A 24,354-nucleotide genomic window follows, 5' to 3' on the forward strand; every position below is an offset into this window, starting at 1 on the left:
AACATGTAACACCACACACACAACACATGAACACACTTTATGATATACAAGTTGAGAACTGGAGATGAACGGACCTCATAGGAGCTGCGCACCAGTTTGAAGATGTCCACCTCAGGATGAGGCTCCCCATTATCCGTCAGGAGAGAGTGAAGATGAGGGATTGGAGGAAGAGTGCTGTCCTTATTGGTCACGCTGTCCAGATACCTACAACACACATACACAAGCACACACACTCGTTTGAGTCAGCAAAACGAAGAAAATCAGCACCATCATCACTGTTTCATACATAGATTCTGCTATTCCATATATACTGTAGTATACTATAAATACACAAACATATATATACACTTTGTAGTACACTATATACACATATACTACAAAATAGTCCCTTTGTAGTACACTGTATACACACACACTAGAGAATAATCCCTTTGTAGTACACTGTATACACACACACTACAGAATAATCCCTTTGTAGTACACTGTATACACACACACTACAGAATAATCCCTTTGTAGTACACTGTATACACACACACTACAGAATAATCCCTTTGTAGTACACTATATTCGACAGTATAGTCCCACACTATAGACACACACATTACAATTTAGTCACTTTGTAGTGCACTACATACTAATGTATAGTCCCTATGTAGTACACTACATACACACATACTATAGAATAGTCCCTTTCTAGTACGCTATATACACATATTACATTATAGTCTCTTTGTAGTACACTATATATTACCATATAGTCCCTATGTAGAACACTACATACACATATACTACAGAACAGTCCCTTTATAGTACACATACAATACAGACTATATACACCATAAAGTATGCTACACACACTAAATTTGCAGGATACTGCATACTCTTATTTAGAATGTAACATATAATCATTTTGCGGTTCACATATTTTGCTTATAGATGGTGAATACTCACTACGCAGTATACTAGAAACACTAAATTTCCAGTGTACTGTATACTCTACATAGTATGCAGCATATTTTCACTTTTCAGCACACAGCATTGGCAAACTGTGCTTACAGAGAATATATACTCACTATATAGTATGCTATATACACAATATTCAGCATTCTGTAAACTCATATAATCATATCGCATATAATCACACAACAAACATGTTTTACTTAATACGTAGTACAATACAAACTTAATTTGCAGTCCACTGTGTACTCTGTGGTATGCAGCATAAAACCACTTTGTACTACACAAAAACACTGCTTAGACTATATATACTCACTTTATAGTATGTTACATTCTATACATTTGCAATATACTGTATACTAGTATGTAGTATGCTCAATATAATTACCTCGCAACATAAACATGAACTGCTTACAGACTATATACTCACTATGTAATATGCAACATTCACTAAATTCGCAGTATGGTATATACTATGCAGCATACGACTTTGCAGAACAGTACATACTGTATGCAGAATACTATGCATACTTACTTGACAGCATACTACAACATACTCATTATGAAGTATACCACACTTAGTATGCGGTTCTCCTACCTGCCCAGGATGGTCATGGCCTCTCCGTCATCTTTGCAGCTCAGCAGTTGATGGATGTTAGCGTCGAGCACCGACAGCGCTAGCTGGAAGATGACCTTGATGCCCTCGTAGAAGAAGCAGTCGACCACCACCACGGCGCTCTCGAAGGGCATGACGGAAAGGAAGAGTGTGAGGAACCAGGACAGAGAGATGGTGGAGATGACACTCAGCGCCTGCATGCAGTCGTACAGCTGAGGAACACAGACGTGAGCCAGCTCCTCGAACACACCCTGGTCCACCAAAGCACCTAGATACACACAAACACACTCATTGCTCACAGATCTTCCTGGATGTGTGTCATAGGGCACTATGAAAATGGTTTTATTTTTTCCCAAATTCACATTTAACTGAAATCATGCAATTCAACATCAATTTATTAAAAGTTTGAGAAAAAAAAAACCATGTTGTTAGGGATGTATGAAATACTGACATTTTAAAATCTCAAATTGAAATCTCAAACTCAAATTGAAATTTTTCCCAAATTCTGTTTTCCATTTTAAATTTTCTAGATTCTATTTTAATGGTTTAATTAAATCAAAACTTTGACAACTTAATAATTTATTACATATTTTACCATTAATAGGGCCTTATGAAAAACATTTTATTTTTTTCTAAAATTCTGTTTTATTTTTCCCAAATTCAGCGTTTTCCACTTTAATTTGTCACGCTTTGCCTACTGTGCAGGAGACGAAGGAGCGCGGAGACGAGGGAGAATTAACATCAAAGGTCTTTATTCTTTCAAACAGGCAGGAACACACACGTAGGGAGAGGATAGACGACATTTAATATGACAAATAAACTAAAACTGGAAACACTTTAAATACACAGGACTTGACGAGAAACAGCTGGGATCAATAAACATTATTAAACATGAGGGAAAACTGGGTCATGGAACACGTGGGGAGCAAAACACAAGACACAGGACTGACATAATTTTTCTGGATTCCATTTTAACGATTTAATTACATTATAATAATCAAAAAACATGTATAAATCAACTCAATTAATTTATTTTACAAAAATAGTGCTTTATAATTTTTTCCCCAAAATATCCTGTTTTCATTTTTTCTGGATTCATGATTTAATATAAATTTATTATCTAAAATGGTGGTAATCAATTAAAGGCATAAAACATTATCGATTTAATTAATCGTTTAAAATGTAATCAGATGAAAATGAATAAATTCCTTTCATTTTTTTGGCAAACAAAGTGCTGCACAACAGAGGTTTACTATTAAAATTCAAACATGTAAGAAACACAAGAAAAGAATTTTTTTCTTAAAAAAAGTTTCATTATTATTACTATTATTTTTATTATTATTATTATTACTTTGAGAACTACATTCTACACAATAACACTTGTGAAACTAAATTCTTTTATTGGGTCATGGTGATTCCAATTTTATTTCATTTTATATCATTTTATTTTGTAATATATTTATGCCTCAATTTCTTCAATTTAATAAAAAAAATTCTGCTCATACTTTATTAAATTTTATCTTTAATTTTATTATTAATTTATTTTATTTTATAATATATTTATGTCCTTTAAGACCTTTGTGTTTTTGTGTGTATCTGACGATAGTTTTATGAATTGAATTGGTGGAATACTGATGACGTGACTCTCAGAGCAGCTCTGGCGATGCAGTTTGCGTATATTTCCTCATATAGTAAGACGCAGTATAACATAGTATAACAGACGCTGAAAACACTGTAAGCATCATGTATGCCTGAGTAAGCGTGTAACAGATGAAACTGCACCACTCATTCACACAGATACGTGCAGAAGATGCAGATTTAATTATACACAGCAGTCTTTTGTGGTTTAATGTTCACCGATACTAGTCCATGTGGTCATTTGATTCATTGTACACTGCTACTTTTCATTTATGCATCCAAAATCTGGTGGCTCGCTGATGCATTCGAGAAGCTGGATGATGCAGGAGCTCACCTACGACTCTGGTGTTGTAGTAGTCGGGAAGCATGCGCTCACATAAGGCCACCAGCAGCCAGAAGGCCTCTTCCTCTTTAGCGTACAGCAGCAGGACGGAGGTCACGATGTTCATGGCCTGTGGAAGACGACAGACCGGCATTATGACCAAGCTGTGGGTGCATTTATTGCAGAAGGTGTGTTGTTGTGCATCGTACCTGGCAGTAGCCGATGTTGGGGTTGCGGAAGGCGTATGCAGTGAGGACTCGACGCAGAGCAGCGATGCCCATCTCATTCTGAAAGGCTGGATGCTCTGGAAGAGAGCGGTGGAGGTCTCTCTCGATCTCCTCGGTGGCCAGATTATATTTGCCCATCGACTTCTCCACCAGATCCTCATAATAACCAGGATGAGTGGCCATCTCATTAATCGCCCCTGTACACACCAATATACACACTTAAACAACCAAACAATCAACTTATCAGCAGCACAAATTGAAAAAAAATAATAATAATAATTTTACTGGGTCATGATGAGTTCAATTATACCCGTAGTTTTAATTCCTGCCCTTTATTTTATTTTAAGCAGTAAAACTAGCGATTTATTTATTCTATATCATCACCAAAGGCTCTTTCTATGGCATGGACAAAATAATTTGATAATTCTATATATATATATTAGGGCTGTCAGTTTAACGCGTTAACTTAATTAATTAGTTATGAAAAAATAACGCCATTAAAATATTTTAACGCAGTTAACGCACTGGCCCCGTCTGTACATCATCTTACATTTCATACAGTTGACAGTTGACAAATATGATGCAGGGCAACAACTCCATAAATGCAGTTATGCCCTAAAATTCAAGATATTGGTGCAAAAAAGTGCCCCTGTATGAGTTTTTGTCTCATATTTATATCATACGATATCACACCAGCATTGAGAGCAATATCAAGAGTGCTGAGTTTATCTTGAATATCCCGAGTTTAAATGTGATTTTATACAGCAGTTCAGTAAATAAGAAGTTGATATATTGTTGATATTATGTTATATTTTAAACACAATATTATGTGTTGTTGCTCAATTTTGCAGAGAACATATTACCTTTAAAGCCACAGCAGAACTGTTGTGCGTCTCCGAGCAACACAGCGGTGTTTAGTTTCTGAATGAATCAATGATTCAAAGCCCATTCATAAAGTGAGCCGTTTACTTCATTCCTGAATGAATCAGCCGTTTGAATCGAATGAATCAAAACATTTACCGCCACCTGCTGGCAGATTAGTTTTTTATTTGGAGTATCGTTTCATTAAAATAAAAAAATAAAAATAAAAATAATAATACTACTAAAAATAAAAATATTAAAGGGATAGTTCACCCCCCCCCCCCAAAAAAATTTTTTTGGCCGTTGTAGCCTAAATTTTATGTGTAATACATTTTATGTTGAATCAAAAAAAATATTTCTTTCTAAAGCTACATTTTGTAATGTCTACTTGATACTTTCCCATTTAACACAAAAATAGCTTTAAATAATCTTTTGTGTGTATTTTCACAGTCAAATTAATTTTATTAGTTATTTTATTAATTAGATTAATCGACACATCATGTAATTAATTAGATTACAAATTTAATCTAATTTTAATAGAAATGATGCACTGAAAATACAATGTACATTTGATTACATCTTGCAACTTACAACCTGCTCATTGTTTCTGTATCACATTAGATACATTTCACTGAACTGTCTAAGATGATAATTAGATCACATAACAGTTATTGTCGACTTAAAAATCTTCAATGTAGTGAGCAGCTTGGGCAGGTAATTCAACAGAGTAGTTTAACATAAACTAAACCACTTTAAATCATGGGAAGCTTGTAGCTTCGCAAGTTTCAAAGTAACTTCAATCCCGTGATTTCATCATGTTGTAATGTTGCTAACGCAGAAAACTGTGAAGGAAAACAAGGCAGCTATTTGTTTACTACCACAGAAGTGTGCTTGTGCAGTCATGTGTTTCAGTTTGTGCACTGGCCTAGACAACTTTGAAGTGTGCATGTGTGACTCTTCTGAATAAGGCGCTCACATCTAACAAACAGGAAGCAGTGCTGTATTAGACAAACAGGTACGTGCGCTGAACCACAAAACAACTGCACAACAAAACAGGTGCATGCACACGTAAAAGAGAGTAAACACCTTTCAACATGCCCAGGTTTTTGTTCCTGATGGCTAATGTCTAGTGCAGTGGCTGGTTTTGCTTCAGGATCCAGATTTTACATGGAACATTAAGTGCTGATAATTGTTTCTTGCATAAAAGTACAATAAAATATGCTCTTAAAAATCAAACCTAAAAATTTATTATTGTTTTATTTTCATTTAAAAATAATTATTTAAAAAAAAAAATAATACGTAGTACTATTTAATATATATATATATATATATATATATATATATATTGGAAAATAATTGGCTGCATAAAATACATCATGCTCCACGCAAAGCATATTTAATGTAATCTGGGTCATATTTTCTTTTACTTTGCCTATTTTCCTAAAATAATGTTCTTAAAATCAAACAAAATGTATTATTGACATTGTTTTATTTTCATTATTTAAAAAAACAATTATTTTTACCAACAAAAAATATTTATTTATTATTTATTTATACATATATACATACATACAATAATTGACTGCATAAAAACATCATGCTCCATGCAAATCATATTTAATGTAGTCTGGATCATATGTTCTTTTACCGCATATTTTTCTCACTATTTGCAGAATGAGGTTAACACAACTTGTTCATCTTGGCATCTATCTAATCTGACTAGCTTCAACCAAATGACAGATAAAAGTGTAGAAACTAATTGGCCACAGGCTCTTTGATATCAACAACAGAAGATATCAGTAGAAAGAAGGCGATAGGACTAATTATCTGGTTAGTTATTTATTGCTTGAATCCAGTCTTACTGTTCTCCCTGCTGTCTGTGAGCCAGTTGTGGGATGCATGACTCACCAGAAAACAGGAGCCAGAGCTCTCCTCTCATGTTCTCCGGGATGCCCTGCAGCACCAGCTCTTTGGTCTTCTCCGTGCGGTACATACACACTCCCTGGCCGTATTCGGTGAAGTGATTCTTCCAGGCCTGCTCCTTCAGAAACTCTTTAGCCTGAAAACATGAGTGTAAAGAGCACGACTCATCTGCTGTCCTGACTTCAGCTACACAAGTGCTGATGTAGGAGACTCTGACTTTGAAAATAAGCGCTGGCAAAGAAGCGAAGCCAGTGAACCGTGAACTTCATTAACTTTCTATTCTCAAATTTAAAACGTGGTGCATTTAATGTATATAAAAGCTTTAGATTAGACAATCTTGCAAGCAAAATCCCCCCAAAAATGACTAGAATATTATTCTGAATGCCAAACGTATATATCTTTGCAAGATTTACATGCATTTCGCTCTCACGCACTGATACTGTGTGACTAAATTAACATAGTCTAGTAGTTTTAAAGCGAATGACTTGGATAAGCAGGTTTTCAGGTCATTTGTTGCAGGGTCAGCAAAGAGAATGAACTGTACACAGTCTTCTCATCAGTTGCACTGCCTGTGTGTGTCCTACTTAAAGGGATAGTTCACCCAAAAATGAAAATTTGATATCGGCTGGATATCAACACACCCATTAACGTAAACTACGCCAGAGCGCGTACACACCTCACGCACCGAATGCCTGCGCGCGCCCAAAGACAGTTGGACATAGTGGTGTATTAGAGGTAAAAAATTATATAAATACTGTTCGGTTTCTGGCACAAACCGATCGTTTCGTGTCTTAGGACATCAATGTGTCGTCACGAGCCGCAGGGTTTAATTTGGATTTGTCTGTGCATGTTTTTTTTACTCTCATAGATTTTGTTACCATTGCCATGCATTATACGACTGATAGACTGCAACGGTTAAAGTTAAAAATCATCATATGTGTTCTACTGAAGAAACAAATTCACCTACATCTTGGATGCCCTGGGGGTAAGCAGATAAACATCAAATTTTCATTTTTGGGTTAACTATCCCTTTAAGTATCTGCTTTAACCACAACAACGCAATAACCTGCATCTGACTTCAGGCTTTGAACTCTGACTGGACGAGGTGCATTCAAATGCCCATAAACACACACCTGTGACCGCACCAGGGTTAAAACCTTTTTTTTGTTACTTCAAATAAAATCCATGTTAACTGAAATAATATATGAAAATAATGAATAATAATAAAATATATATATATATTAATATTTAATTAATATTTGTATATTATAATATTTATATTATTATTAATATTATATATAATTTTTTATACTATATTATTATACATTAATATTTAGAAATGATTATATTTTGTAATAAAATAAAATATAAAAATGACATTTATTTTATTTCAGCTTGAGGTTAGTGCGTCGACATGCAGCACAACTTCGCTTCCGACGACTTGAGTTCGATTCCCGACTCGTGGTCCTTTGCCGATTCCGTTCCCCTCTCTTTGCCCTTTGCTTTCCTATCTTATCTTCACTGTCCTATCAACAATAAAAGGCATAAACCCCCCAAAAACATAACTTAAAAAATAAAATAACTAAAACTAAATGAACTACAACTAATAATAAAAATTTATACAAATTACACAGACATTTAACAAAAATAAATAAAAATGACAAAAATACAACTAAAATTACTAAAATTAAAATGAAAACAAAACATGTAATTTAAAATATTAACAAAAACTACAACAGTAAAATCAAAAATACTAAAACAACACTGAGCCAAGATGCTGTGTTGTTTGCAAACAGCCAATAATTAAGCTCAAGAACTACGTAACTTCACATAAGATTTGTTTACTCTGACAACTAGTATTAATTTATAAACACAAATATAACTATTGGTGTCTTCCTGTTGTTTTATAAAAGCAATAAGCCACTCAAGGTCATGTATGGCAATGCTTTAACTGTGTTTTTTTTAGGGGGAAAGGCAGCTCTTAATCATGGTAAAATCACTATAATGCACAGCCTCTTACAGTATTTGGCAGGACACATTTCTATTCTACTAATCCTGTTGATTTGTGAACTGAATGTACAACAGCTCCTGTCCTTCTCCTTCAGTCCTCTCAGTAAACAGTGATAAAAGCACGATGCTGTGGTGTTTGTGATCAGGCATGAGGGTGCTGTACCAGTTTGGGGTTGAACTCCTCCGGGGACCGCCGGCGGTACATGGTCATCAGGGCTTGTGTCGCTGTGGGAACCCTGTTATCATTGAGATTGAACTGTCTGTCACTGTCTCCCTCAGAGCCGAGAGCGCTGCGCTGGGGACTACAGGACAAGACACTGCCCTGCTGAGAGGACACCTGCACACAGCACAGCAGAAGAGATGCATGTAAAATAATAATAATTAGACATACATATATTCTGTAATATGTTTTTTTAAAGAATCATTAAACATATTAAATATGACAGTAAAGACATTTATAATGTTGCAAAAGATTTATATTTCAAATAAATGCTGTTCTGAACTGTCCATTCAGAAAGGAATTCTGTATCTTCAAATGTGAAGCAGCACAACTGTTTTCAACATTGATAATAATCAGAAATGTTTCTTGAGCAGCAAATCAGCATATTAGAATGATTTCTGAAGGATCATGTGACTCTGAAGAATGGAGTAATGATGCTGAAAATTCAGCTTTGCATCACAGAAATAAATTACATTTTACAATATATTACAATAGAAAATGGTTATTTTAAATTGCAATAATATTTCACAATATTACTGTTTTTGCTGCATTTTTGATCAAATAAATGCAGACTTTCTTTTAAAAATACTTCAAAATCTTTCACATTTTTTTCAGGATTCTTTGATATATAGAAAGTTTAACAGAATAGAAATTATTAGAAATTTTCATGTGTGCTTACTGAGTAATTTCTTAAAAAAAAAAAAAAGAAGAATATTAGTAATAAATACAAGCAGATGAATACACAGAGCTGTTCCTACCTCGTCGTCTGAGCTGCTGAGGCTGCCCGTGATCTCCCGCTCAAAGTAGATTTTGGAGGTGGTCTGCTGCAGGAAGTCCGAGATCCTCTGCACCAGGAAGTCCCGGTCTTTGAGGTTGGCAAAGAGGAAGGTCATTTTGTTTTTGGTGCTGATTGACAAGGGGCTGGGAAGGACATTACAGCTATCGGCTTTCTCAACGATGGTCACCTAGTGAAGACAGAGAGGGACCGGATGCACAACCCATTTTACTTCCACGAAGTGTAATCATTAAAAATGTCTTTATGCTGCAGGAACTGACTGGATTGTGAAAGATGGTGGAGAATGCAGGATAAATGCTTATGCATATTCAAATTTTGATTGTGTATGCTGTGTACTTATTCGAGTGTCATGTCATTAGTTTAGAGTGGAGCGGCTGGTGGGACGCACCTCTCTGAGCGGGATAATCAGACTGCAGATGGTCTCCTCTTTACTGGTGAAGCAGATGTAATTAGTGGAGACGAACATCTGTCCGAGGATGTGCATCTTGTTGAAGGGGGTCCATAGCGTGCAGTCTGTGTGACCGTCCAGTTTTTCGTCTTTCGGCAGGCGGAAAAGTGCCCGGTATCGCTCGCTTTTAGCCCTGGCGTCCAAATCCCTGAAGTCACATAAACAAATATAATATTGAAAAAGGCTGCTAAAAGTTTCCTAAACTCCTTCCAAATGCATATAGCGAACTAAACTCTACAATATTGTCACTTTACTATAGAATTGGTGGAGCTGTTCTGTACATCAGAGCATTAATCCTCTTAGTTTGCACAGACGGTGTTCAGAGCGCTCTGAAGGAAAGCCAGATTTTTACTTTTTTTTTTACAGCACAAATATCTAAAATCAGGATCAGTAATGTCTATTTTTGATAATCTAATATAAACTATACACAAATTAAAATTACTTCACCAGGTACTTATTTCATAAAATAAGCAAATAAGTTTAAATAAATATAAATAAATATTTAAATAAGTTTCCTCTTTTAAATAAAAAGATTTATTTTTAATCATTATGGACATAATGGCAAAAGATGAATTTGCAGCAAATGAACAAATGTGATGAATATTTCTTAATATTAAGAGGAATATTTCTTCGTAACTTTGTCGGCAAAATGCTTTTTGCACTGATGCCGACAATGTTACGAAGAAATATTCATCTTAATATTAAGAAATATTCATCTTAATATTCTATATATCTATAGAATATTAAGATAAATATTTCTTCGCAACTTTGTAAATGTCTGGTGTTTAATTCACCTCCTAACACTAGATCTACTTTATCTTCCTGAGTGTTGCAGTCACCGACCTTTTGAGGGCCGACACTTTCTTGGGCGACTTCTTCTTGAGTTTGGGCAGACAGCGGTCCTGCTCGAAGCCCTTGTTGTCCAGCAGCTGTCTCATGGCTATGTTGGCGAGCTGCTCCATGAGTTTGAAGGTCTCGTTGATGTTGAGGAAGACGGAGAAGACGTGCTCGCTGCAGCGTGTGCTGACGCGCACCATGTCCGGCAGCAGCAGCGTGGCGTTCTTCTCCAGCTGAGTCACGTCGGCCCAGCGGATCACCAGCTTTGCTGAAACAAACCGCCACACAAGAGTAAACATTAAGATCTGTTAGGACAGAACATATGTGACCCTGGAGCACAAAACCAGTCTTAAGTAGCACAGGTATATTTGTAGCAATAGCCAAAAATACATTGTATGGGTCAAAATTATCTAGATTTTTTATATATTTTTCTATTATGCCAAAAATCATTAGGATATTAAGTAAAGATCATATTCCATAAAGGTATTTTGTAAATTTCCTACCATAAATATATCAAAACTTAATTTTTGATTAGTAATATGCATTGCTAAGGACTTTATTTGGACAACTTTAAATGCATTTTTCTCAATATTTAGATTTTTTTGCACCCTTAGATTCCACATTTTCAAATAGTTGTATCTCAGCCAAATATTGTCCTATCATAACAAACCATACATCAATGGAAAGCTTATTTATACAGCTCTCATACTCAATAGCCACTTACTGTACACACTGTAAAGTTTCAGGAGTGACAACCACATTTACATACAGTGGTAAATCTCATACATTATTGTTTTGTGTGAGTATGGAACAGAACTCACTGATGATTGACATTGTTGTAACCATAGCAACATTTTGCCTTCTCACACGTTCAGTATCCACTATTTTTTTTTAATAAAAGTAATACTACAATGACCAAAGACTCGTTATGTTCTGCAATTTTAACTAAACCACTGTCAACAGCCATTGTGTTTGGGATGAAAGTGGGAAAGTTCGGAAGGCTGCTTTGCAGAGCGCTCTTGAAGGGTTGCCAAATCCTCTTATTATAAACAATACTTATTTAAGCGACTTTGGGCCTGTTGTTTAGGATCGGCTTGGCTCATAATGCGATCCATATTATGGAGATAATATAGTAGGCGGGTGCAAGTCATGATATTTTGGTATGTGGCTTATTTGTAAAGATAACACATCTGGGTCTTATTTACAGTTTATTTTTTTATAGCAATATCTGGCAACACTGAGTCAAGACATACATCCTTCCCTCTGATATCTTGCACCACAACTCTGATATGCATTTAAATAAATCATTAACAACAACTTGTTCAGTGCAGTTCTGCACACACTGTGCAGAATTTCTGTAAATGTGGTTGCCATTACCTGAATTTTTTGGGAGTTAATTCATTTGTAGAATCCATTTTTTGTTTTAGATTTTTAAAATAATTCATTTTAAACATTATTGTTAACATTTATTTTATTTCAAGTAACAATTTTTTTTTAATGGTTTTAGTTTGAACATAATCAGCGTTGTTTACGTTCAGGATAAAGCATGCGCACGCTGAACGTAAACAGCGCTGATTACGTCGATTACGTTCTGGGGTACTTTCCAAAATGGCAGAAGACGGTAACTCGGGAAGAAGAATTGCTGAATAAATTATGTTATTATTGTTTTCTTTGCACACAAAAAGTATTCTCGTAGCTTCGTAAAATTACGGTTGAACCCCTGATGTCACATGAACTATTTTACCGATGTCCTTGCTACGTTTCTGAACGCTGATCGTGGTAGTTACCTTGCTGTCAATGGGAGGGTCAGACAGCTCTCAGATTCCATCAACAATATCTTAATTTGTGTTCTGAAGATGAACGAAGGTCTTACGGGTTTAGAACGACATGAGGGTGAGTAATTAATGACAGAATTTTCATTTTTGGGTGAACTATCCCTTTAATTGTAACACTTGCTGACCTTTTTATTCAAAACCGTGATTCTTCTATTTTAAAACAAAACATTACATTACAATAGATACAATCAGAAATAAGGCCCACCCCTGATGTGTAGTTGTAGTGTACTCACCCTCTTTCCCGAGCAGGTAGGAGTAAAAGCAGAGGTGGTTGATGCTGAGGTACAGCCAGCCCTGCCGCGGCACCTTGCCCTTCCAGTAGCTGCAGGAGTAATAGTTGACCAGCTTCTCCTCCTCCGGCATGACGAAGAGCTTGCGGAACTTAGCGATGGCCTCCTTAAACTTATCCGTGTCGTCATCCTCTCTGATATCATGGCTTTTGTTGTATTCGGCTATAATGCCCTGAACACAAACACACACCTATAAGCGCTTTGGCTTATAATGAAGCACCAATTAAACGAATAGCGTGTTTGAAATGCTAATGTGTAACCTGTATTTTGCCCTTGACGAAGGTGGTGATGTCGTTCTCATTCTCGAAGATGGAGAGCGTCTGCAGCAGATTCTGCTCCAGCCATTCCCAGTTCTCCGTGATCTCCTTACGAGAGCTCCCTGCCAGAAACAAAAGCCTCTGCGTCGTCAAATAATACGAATCCAGGCGTTTAGGATCATGCATTTCATTTGAAGTCTTTATCTGCAGCGACTTCATTTGCTCAGAACTGAACAGCAGATGGGTCCGGGTTCTTGGTTTAATTAGCTCTGTGTTAGCACAGCTCTCCTCAGACAATTAATCAAACACATTACTGGCGAGCCAAATGATTCATTAAGAGCGTTCTGTGACGAGTGCCCCGCAATTAGGTAAAGATGGAAATACACAATTATTTAAAAAATAAACTATCTCCATCTGCCGTTTAACCAAAGCTCACAAAAACAAACAAATACATTTAATATTAAATGTTAAGTTATATTATTACTATTATAATTTTATATTTATAATATAGGCATTTTTTAAATATATTTTTATAGTTATATATAAATGTAATACTAACGTTTATTACATTACTTATAAATTTATACATTTATTTAGTTTTATTTATTTATTTTACAACATATATTTATACATTTACACTGTAAATGAAGCCTACGATTATTTCTAGAAAATACAATTTTCAATAAAAAAGTCCCTATGTACAGTCATGCTAAAGCCTTTCACAGAGCATATGCACATCAGAACAGGCACATGGGTTTCTCGCCCTAAATAAAGAGATTTACCAAATGGCTTGCAGCTAGCAAAGCAAGAGCTTGTGAAATATGAACCAGCATTCGTAGTTGCCTGTAAACCAGATTAGCTCAGAAACAGAGCACTCTCCGCTCCTCTGGGAAGCCAGCGCTCTCTTTTGGCTTCACACATAATGTTCTGGGCTGGGGCTGGACGCTCTTACCGTAAATACAGTGGGACGACCATACTAATCTTACTGATACAGTCATCTTGTATTCAACTCCATGTTGTGTCATCCATTAATAGCATGTTTTTTTTTTTTTGATGTCTGACCGTTTTCAGCTCTGTATTTTCACTCTCAATATGTCTCCACATATTGCTTGATTTTTGTTTGAAGTATTGAAAATGTTTTGAAGTATTATTTATTTACAATTATTAATTTGCAATAATATTTAAATCTGTTTATTTTTTATTTATGATTAAAAGCAATTTTTTTCAATATTAAAATAAAATAGTGAAATATTTAAGAGGCTCAATATCAAATTCGTTTTTGTAGTGGTATTGAAATCAGCATAAAAAAAAAATCATGAAATTTCTTTAGCATTGCTACAGACTACAAAAATTACAATTTTGGTATTTTGACTAAACTACTTGTTTCTTTAAGTGTAAATAGCATTAATCACTCTTACACAAATACATCTACCATGCCAATAATTGCACAGAAGAATCTACACCGGTTTGATTTTATTAGTGGGTTTTTTTCATTTTTATACCAATATTTACTAAACTGAAAAAAATACTGAAGGCTACTTGTTATTGTTTTAATGCATTATTTAATTAGAATTATTAATTTGCAGCAGTATGTGTAAATATATACATAATATGTGCAAATAACGTAAATCACTCTTGCACAAATATATCTACCATGTCAATAATTGTATAGTAGAAACAATACTGGTTAGAATTTATTTTATTTATTTATTTTTGTATTTTTTAAAGCAATATTTACTGAACTGAAAAAAATACTGAAGGCTACTTGCCATTGTTTTAATGTATTACCTATTTAGAATTATTAATTTTCAGTAATATTTAAACAAATGTATTTGTATTTTGATTTATAAGTTAAAATATAAACTAAAAATATAAAATGAATTAAAACAATTAAGTTAAAAAATAAAATAAAATAAAATAAAATAAAATAAAGAGCAATAGTCCCCTACTAAAAAATAATGTTGCAATAGAGAAATGTTTCTGGTATTGCTCTAGCTACAAAAACTTTGGTATTGTGACAACTGATTCCATGTGTCTTCACATGCAATTGGCGTAATGCAGACCTGCGCAAAATATATCTACCATAGTAAAAACGCTATAACACAATCCATTTGGGTTTCAGTGTGCAGTGTCCTGCTGCCTAATATCTGTGTTACTCTGAGCAGAGCCGCTCTCATCTTAAGTGCTCTTAATTGCACATTAACCGCACTGCCCTGCATCAGAAGACTCTTCATAGTCCTGCACAAATACCGATTCCTAACAAACGCCTTCTTAGCTAAAACATTCCTGCACTGAAGTTTTCCACGTCTAAACTGAAGTTTAAAAGCGGAGACAGTCGGCATCGTTTGAAAGAAGAGTGGAGATTGATTTCTGACTTCAGCTTGCACTTTAGAGGCACTAGAGCATGAGGTAATGCTCTGGCAGGCGGCGGGGGGTCGGAGGTTACCGTGGCCGATGCTCCAGTAAACCAGGGAATCGGGGGTCTGGTAGAGGATCCTGTACGGGGCCACACGGGCGCTCGAGTCCAGCACCACGTCAAGAGTACCAACCAGCAGACCTGTGAGAAAACAGACCACTGCATATCAGTCGCACAAAACTGACTGAACCAACAGTACAACAGTAGAAAACAAGTCCACACAGATAAAGATATCGGTTTCATTTCATGGAGATATTTATTTTTTAAAAACTAGTTTGATTTATGAAATAGTTTCCGTTTTTCATTTGAGTTTTAGTATCAGTTTAACATTTGGGAATATGTCCACACTGTAAAAAATTATTGTGATTTTAACAGTAAAATACTGTTAAAATGCTACCGTAAAAACCTGTTAACTGGTTAACAGTAATTTCCATACTATATTCGATGAATAAATGTAATTACATTTAATGTAATTTTACAGTAAAATACCGTTAAAAATACGGTTTTTAGAAGTGAAAAAGAAAAAGTCATTGTATAATTTACAGTGATTTTACGGTGAAGTTCTGGCAACCACAGCTGCCGGTATTTTACCGTAAATGTCACAAATTTTTTTTTACAGTGCAGAGTTGTTTGTAAAATAGTATGTTTCCTAATGACCACATCGTTAGACTCGTGTTGTAATCTTGTGATCCTTGTCTTGGGACTTGCAAACACGAGAATGTTAAGAAAGAGATGATTTAATATCATCCCTGATTTAAGCTTTAGCAACAAAAATGGTGGTAAAGTCGATTAATTTCAGTGAATCAGTTCAAAATGTTCGTTTCAATGAAGTGATTCATTTTAGTTTTGCGTCTTTTCAGTCTCTTTTCGTAATCTATGGCTGTTTGGTCAAAATGATGGTTCCTTTGATCGAATAATAATTCATTATCATCATTATAATCATCAATCTTTTAAGCCAATTCAGAGCAAACAAACAAAAACTATAATTTTTATATTATATTTTTAGGTACTTTATTTATTTATTTAATGATACTATTCAAAAGTTTGGGTTAATTTAGTTTTTTTTTTAAGAATTTCATATTTTTATTCATCCAGGATGCTTTAAATTGATCAACATTGACAGTAAACACATTTATGATGTTACAAAAGATTCTATTTCAAATAAACGCCGTTCTTTTGAACTTTCTATTCATCAAAGAATCTTGAAAAAATGTTTCACAGTTTCCACAAAAAAATTTAAATAAGCAGCACCACAACTGTTTTCAACATTTATAATAATAATAAATGTTTCCTGGGCAGCAAATCAGCATATTAGAGTGATTTCTGAAGGATCGTGTGACACTGAAGACTGGAGTAATGATGCTGAAAATTTAGCTTTGCATCACAGGAATAAATTACAGTTTTTACTGTATTTTTGATCAAATAAATGCAGCCTTGGTGAGGAGAAGAGACTTCTTCCAAAAACATTTTAAAAATCTCAAACGGTGAGTGTATATATATACATATCTTCAAAAAACAGAAGCATACTGACATACAGCTTCAAAAGGTGTAGTTTAGCTCTAACTAGGTGTAGAAAAGGTCAGTAGCAATAAAACAACAACCAAGCAACCAAAAACACATCAGTCCTCAATGGCTGCTGCTTGTAAACCCCCTGGGCAAACGCTGTTAGTGGCTTTGAAGAATCTACCTGAGGAGCGTTAGCACTGCCGATATCAGTGCATCAGACACCTGCAAAACCTGCAGACCAGAGGAGGAGCTATTCATCTCCAGCACTCATTCTCACAAAACCATCCAGTGTGGATCAGGCAGGTTCAGCCAGGTTGAACGTGCACAAGCAAAACTGGGATTTGAGACCATTTAGTTTATTTGGAATAACTGATCAATCATGCACAATAAGAACAGGAATGCGCATTAGGAAAGTAAACACCCATGTGGCCGTTTTTGACACCACAGATTTTGCCAAAGTTGAAAGTGTGAATCAGGATCCTCCAAACAAATCTGGCTTCCTGTTTCTGCTGGAGCTCGTGTGTGCACTAACACCCTCCTCCTGAACATGTGACTTTCCGTTTCTGCTTTCATATGCTCGGATGAGCCACGGTTTCCTTGGTTGCGAAACAAGAGAGCAGAGATTTGAGAGTACTGTAAGGATCACGTGATCTATTCAGTGGCAGAGCCCTGCGTTGAGCGCTGTTTAAGTGCACATCAACAACATTCAGTTCATTCTTTAACACACCGTTTCCAGTTCCAGTATTTCAAGTTCCTTTGACAGACAGAGCCAAACAACTGCATTCTTCTGTCAAATACTTGACATATTTCAGGACATAGCATTCCATAGGCCTCTTTTTATATTGATGTATTTTCAGAAAAAAATATATATTACAAATATTTTATTATTAATACATTTTAATAATTTTATTATTGATATATTTTAATATGATTGATAGAAATTATTTTACAGACACATTCAATGATATTAACTGAGTTTCCTCTGCAATAAATATTAAATATTCTATTCTTGGATCATGAATATTAATTAAGCTGCATGACTGACTGGACAGTCCCGAAAGGTTTCCAAGCAACGCATGCCAGAATTGATATTCACACACTTTATGGCTCAAATTCACACTGTTACACAGTAGCAAAGTCGTTTAACACTTTCCATTTTCTATTAGGGTGCAATCACACTAGATTGCCATCAAGAAAAATCACTTCACACTCCACAACGAATACGAGCAACAGGATATGAAATCATACTCTAGGGTTTTTGTTTTTAACAAATAATGAATAAAAAATAAATAAAAAAGCTAATAATGAATGTAAAACGTTAAATCATACCATCTATAGCAAACAGCATTAACATTTGTTGTTATTGTTAACTAATGTTTTTGTTAATTGAAATAAAGCCAAAAATATAAATATTAGATGAAAAACTTAGAAACTAACTAGCTACTAACTCAAATAAGTGGACGTTAAAGTACTAAAATATTTTAAACTAAAACTGAAATTACAATAAATTAAAGGCAACTATAAATAAAAACTACTAAAAATGACATAAAAATTTGAATTACTCTAATTAAAATAAAAACTGAGAATATAAAAAAACAATTCAAAATATTAATAAATACTATAATAGCATATAAATAATATTTAAATAACACTGGATGTTTGTATTCTTTGTGTTGAAGTCAATCTGCAATGTTTAGATCCTCTTTTGGTCAAACTGCTCAGTTTGCACTGCACATTGCCTACTATTTATAAAAATGGGAAACAATAAATAACAATAATTGTTTCAATAGTAGTATTCTACATTAATGTCACAAGACCTCTTTGTGAACATGTTTAATTCAGCAAGTGGCATCCAGTTGTTGTGTTTATAAAACATAAAAATTCTGCATTTTTAATCCATTGCTTTTCAGCCATTTGCACATGGAAGGTCCAGTCGAGCGCACTGCATTATGGGAGACACTACTACATTTTGACCATGGTAGTAGGGCGTGCTAGACTACATAGCCTTTTACAGATATGCTTGTGTTTCCCTGATGGCATATATGTGAATCCTGGGAACACAATTCAATCAGTCCTGTGAATCTTGTTAGGATTAGAGATGCACCGATTGACCGGCCAGTGATCGGAATCGGACGGTTTTTCCCAGTCTCACGTTTTGCAGATTCTGAGCCCATCCTTTTATTGCCAGCGGCGCCGGCAATGACGTCACAGCTACGCGCACACTCACAGTTGCGTGTAAACATGTAAACACTTAATAAAATTAAGTGACTTAGATTTTAGACAAAATATTGACTGTTTTTGCTAAATTTCGTTGACGAAAATAGTTCAGATCAAAGCCACTGTTGTGTGTCTCCGAGCAACACACAGTGGTGTTTCGTTACTGAATGAATCCACGTTTTTGAACAAATCGAGTGAGTCAATTATTTAGTGGCCCATTCATAAGAACAGTCACTTGCCTCGTTTCTGAATGAATCAGCCGTTTGAATGAATCGGTTGAATGAATGAATAAATGACTCACTCATTAAAACAGACATTTGCTGCCACCTACTTGTGGTTTATCATCAAACTCTGTGTAAATGCATCTAATGCCACTTCAGATGCAGCTTCTGTTTCCTCAGCAGTGGAGATAGAGTTTGTTAATACTAATTTCATTTGAATGGTAACAACTCTAGTTTCTTATGATTCTAACTGAATTAATTAAAACAAAGTAAGAATTTGATGTGAAAGATGACACATTTAATAAGGTTAGGGAAAAAAAAAAGACTATTTATAAACATAGTAGGAAATGACATCTGTTTTGTTACATACAGCAACTCATTTTAAGTGAACTATTTCTTCCTCTTTCCAGTCACAGAGCACTTTATTTTGAGAGTTGTTTAAGTGAGAGAAAATCTGTAACTTAGTCCAGATTGGGGGAATTGTAATATTTAATCATTTCTTTTATTATGTAAATAATTTTTGCATTTAAATTTGCATAGATTTCTGTTTGTATATGCTGTCAATTATAGTTCTTAGAAAGAAAATCGGAATTGGCAAAAATCGGTATCGGCAGGTCACACTTCCAAAAAATCGGAAATCGGAATCGGCCAAAAAAATTGCAATCGTTGCATCTCTAGTTAGGATGCTTGGATAAGGAGTTGTGGGAAGAACATTTCATTGTTGTCTTTTCTCATTCTAAATATAGAACGTTCTGCTCTCAATTGAATTCATCTCCGCTCTGACAAAAACAGCCTTACCAGCACATGGACAAAATCAATATTCTCCTGAACAGCATCAACCTGATACAACTGCATTGAATAGCATAAAAACACAAAGAAGCTGTTGACTTCACCCGTATTGAGCCTCAGAAAATACATTTAGGCTCCTTCTGGGTGCATGCAGACCACTGGGCCTGTGGATAATAGATGAAAATTAGAGATAAACCGATATTCATATTTTTTTTTTACCGATAATTTGCATGTTTATGTGCCTGATAACCGATATGCAGAACCTGCATTTATTGTTTCACTTCTGTTTTATTTCCATCATGCACTCATTCAAGCCTGTTTTATTTTTAAATTATGTAAAGTTATGTCTTTGGGACATGATTTGACAGATTTACTCGACTCGTAGCGCCAAGCTTAAACTACAGATCAAGCGTTTATGTAACGCACCTCATTTGTGCATTAATGGCAGTTATGTTAAATCAAGTTTAGCAAATAAAGCAAAGCAAGCTACCTTACATTTGAACAGGTTTGTAATGGTGGTCTTGTGTGCAATTCTCCATTTATCGGTGGATTCGATATTAGAAAACTGATATCTGTTTATGGAAACATGCATAAATATCAGGGAAAATATTGGTAAAACCGATTATCGGTCAATCTGTTGCAACTGTTCTGGACGTCCTAATGATAAAATTGGATTAAAGTATGTTTATGTTGGTTTAAAAATGCACTACCTACAGTTTGATTGCTTAAAGGTTGCTCTGTCTTAGCTCACTGCAATTTTTTAAAGCATTTATCATTTAAGCATCAGCTTGTATCAAATGTTTCTTATAAAATGCCTCAAAAACAGACACAAATGAGTCGGCTGTAGAGTATAAATCTATAGAAATAATACAGAGATCATAGCTCAATAACTTTCCTGGAATAATCTGATGAAAAATGCTTGAGACCAATGGCAAATCTGAGCACAGTTTGAGACAATGTTGAAACACATGAGGGATTCCTTGAGTCTTTTTCTCAGGAGAAAATGTACCCATATTTAGCCACAGAAAAGACATTTGGGCTCCTACTGGATGCATGTACAACACCAGGCCTTCAGATAATGGACAAAAACACAACTGTTCTGGACGTCTTAATTAACAAATTGGAATAAAGCTTGTTTATGTTGGTTTAAAATTGCACTACCTACAATGTGATTGTTCAAAAGTTGCTCTTTCATAGCTCACTACTATTTTTTAAAGCATTTATCATTTAGGCATCAACTTTGTCTCAAATGTTTCTCATAAAATGCCTTAAAAATAGACTCTAATGAGTCGGCTGTTGAGCGTAGAGCTATAAAAATAACACAGATTATAGCTCAATAACTTTCTTGTAAGAATCTGATGAGATCCTATGGAGACCATTGGGAAACGTGAGCACAGTTTGAGACAATGTTGAGATCTCTAGAGGAGAAAATTCTGGAAAGATTCAGGTAATACCAAAACAAAAGCAAAAGTCTCTGTTCAAAAGCATTTGTTCTCAATGAGAAACATGTGAGACATTAAAGAGATCTTAGCGAGATCTCATGTGTGATTTTTTGTTCTCATAGGTAAATAAATGGAAAAATTGGATGAGCCTACAGTAAACACTATTTACACATGTAAAGAATAAAAAAATAGGAAAATGTTTCAAAAACCATATAGGCTAATCATTACGCACAACTACATCTTCTTTGTCTATTCCACTTTTCTTCTGTTAAAAATTCATGTCTGAATAAAAATTTCACAAGATATTTGGTCAGTTTGACATTTGTAAACACAAAAACGCCGGCTACCCAAGACTCTGTGGGTCAGTCTGCTGGGCCGTGCCAGGCTCACCGACTCTCACTGGCACACAGCTCGCACATTTATGTAACAATGACATCATCTTCCCTCGCTAGTGTACGCTTTGTGTCTGTCTTTTCTCACTGACAGACACAAAGAGGCATGCGCACAAATACCAGCGACGTTTTGGCTCTAACAACGTCGATCTCTGCTATTCACTCTGAGTTTTATCCGTAAACACATTATTTTTCAAGAACTCCCTTCAAGGCTCCAGCACGATATCTGTCAATCAGTGATAAAGAGGCGAATGCCACACATACAGCACCTGTCCAGCTATGAATACAGGTCAGCTCACCAGGTGAGGTCAGTAAAGCATATTTCACAACACATAACCAGCTCAGCTTCCTGTCCTGAGGCATTGAGAATAAACTGAACCTTACTGAGCCTGTTTGGTCACTAATATCATGCTAGGACATTTATATTGGGTTATTGGATGCATATATCAGCCAGACTGATTAACTGGCCCATATTTGGCCATTTTGATGTTGTCAGAGCAATAGAAGCAATATTTAGGGTTTGTAAACAAGTCTAAGAACATGAAAATGAATGTTAATTTCAGCAATTTTCCCAGTCATCAGTCAACCGAAACTCTCTCGATATTAGTACCAGCCATTGAAAAAACCCCATCGGTCAACCACGGCCACATTAAAAACATCCCACAGAAACAATAATGAGCCATTTCTATGGTGCTTGAATGCATCTATACATCTCTTGCATGGCCTGTTCACAGCAGTGATAGAAATAATATGATTATGAGGCTCTATAAATCCATGTAAGTCTATATTACGCACAATCATACATACACACAATAATCAAATATATACTTGATTCGGATTGATCAGTCATGGTATTGTCCAGGGCAACTGAATGGAAACCAACTTTCTATCAATATCAAATTGGAATATTTATTGTCCATTCAAAATCAAATTTAAACTTTTTTTTTTTTTTAGAATTTTGAAAAAGGAACTTCTTTGTACAAATGCTCAAATAATGCTGGATAACATGAATCAGCAGGTCAGGAATCTGGAATCAGCAGGTTCAAATATTTTTACAAATAAAGTAATAAACTGAACAATATAATATATACGATCAAATCACATTACTATAAATAAAATAAATCGAAGATTTAAATAAAACAATTTATTAGAGTACATTTTCTAAGAACATACTATTCAATGTGTTACTTTTCGTTTCTATGTAATTATTTGTGGAATTTACTAGCAATATCTGAGTGAAGACTGTTTCGAAGTAAATCCTATTTTCTTTAGTGACCTGTCCACACAGGTAAGAGCGCACTCGCATGAATGAACACACACACACACACACCGGTGTGTTAATAAGCTGTCATCATAAACAACATGCGGTTGATTGAGTAATCACGGCTTTACCCGCGAGCCCTCCTCCGCCGTCTCCGTGGCCCTTTCTCTTCTGCAGGATGAAGTAGGGATTCGCTCTCTCTGTCATCCACAGCGCGCTGGCCAGCAACACCTCCTCAGGGTTCACCCACATCTTCTGCTCGGGTTCCTCACGAGGACATCAAACAAACCTCAGATGCGTGGTCCAGTATGGAGTCGCCGTCCTGAAGCTTATCCAAGCGTCACAGCGATAAATATAGGGAAGCGACGGCGGCGGTATAATGCAAACTTATCAGCTGTCAGTAGAATATAACACCTACTGTACCGTGCATATGGATAAATATTAAAATATGTTCATTTAAAAATGTGTACAGTCCGCCTGGAGCTCCTTGAGACGCGCGCGCACCTCACACTACACAAATAACAGCATTAACACCTTTCTTAAAGGACGACAGCGGCTCCAGCGCCTGACGCCGCGAAGAGCAGGACTGATGTATTCCGGGAGTTAATAATGAACGGTGAGGATAGTTTCAGCGTTTAAACGAGCACGCAAAATAAACAATGCCTGACAGTTCTGCCGTGCTTCAATGATGCTTAACTCACTAGCGCCACTGCAGCGCACGTCACGGGCAGGCCATTGTGACGTCACGGCTGTGGGCGGGGAAGCACGTTGATCATAAAACAAAAAAATGATCGACAATTCATTTTGACTAAAATAAAATGAAAAAAATATTTTAGGTGGCTTAGGATTACAAACTGGGTTCAACTAAGT

The 24,354-nt window shown here is 35.5% G+C and overlaps 1 protein-coding gene across 1 annotated transcript in view; it reads right to left on the reverse strand.

Moving 5' to 3' along the window:
• The window catches only part of tbc1d9 (TBC1 domain family, member 9 (with GRAM domain)), a 34,008-nt gene extending 9,802 nt beyond the window's left edge, over positions 1–24,206 (reverse strand). The window contains exons 1-13 of the mRNA XM_016540434.1: positions 23,616–24,206; positions 15,687–15,797; positions 13,244–13,362; positions 12,927–13,155; positions 10,865–11,126; positions 9,962–10,169; positions 9,536–9,742; positions 8,721–8,894; positions 6,533–6,683; positions 3,746–3,960; positions 3,549–3,666; positions 1,559–1,844; positions 75–204 (exon numbers count right to left, since the gene is read on the reverse strand). Of these exons, the coding sequence (XP_016395920.1) occupies positions 75–204; positions 1,559–1,844; positions 3,549–3,666; positions 3,746–3,960; positions 6,533–6,683; positions 8,721–8,894; positions 9,536–9,742; positions 9,962–10,169; positions 10,865–11,126; positions 12,927–13,155; positions 13,244–13,362; positions 15,687–15,797; positions 23,616–23,736 (2,331 nt within the window). The 5' untranslated portion in view covers positions 23,737–24,206. The remainder of the gene's footprint in view (positions 1–74; positions 205–1,558; positions 1,845–3,548; positions 3,667–3,745; positions 3,961–6,532; positions 6,684–8,720; positions 8,895–9,535; positions 9,743–9,961; positions 10,170–10,864; positions 11,127–12,926; positions 13,156–13,243; positions 13,363–15,686; positions 15,798–23,615) is intronic.
• Positions 24,207–24,354: the final 148 nt, after the last annotated feature.

Source organism: Sinocyclocheilus rhinocerous, unplaced genomic scaffold (genome assembly GCF_001515625.1).
Source record: "Sinocyclocheilus rhinocerous isolate Xijiao unplaced genomic scaffold, SAMN03320098_v1.1 scaffold313, whole genome shotgun sequence".
NCBI classification, from domain to species: Eukaryota; Metazoa; Chordata; class Actinopteri; order Cypriniformes; family Cyprinidae; genus Sinocyclocheilus; species Sinocyclocheilus rhinocerous.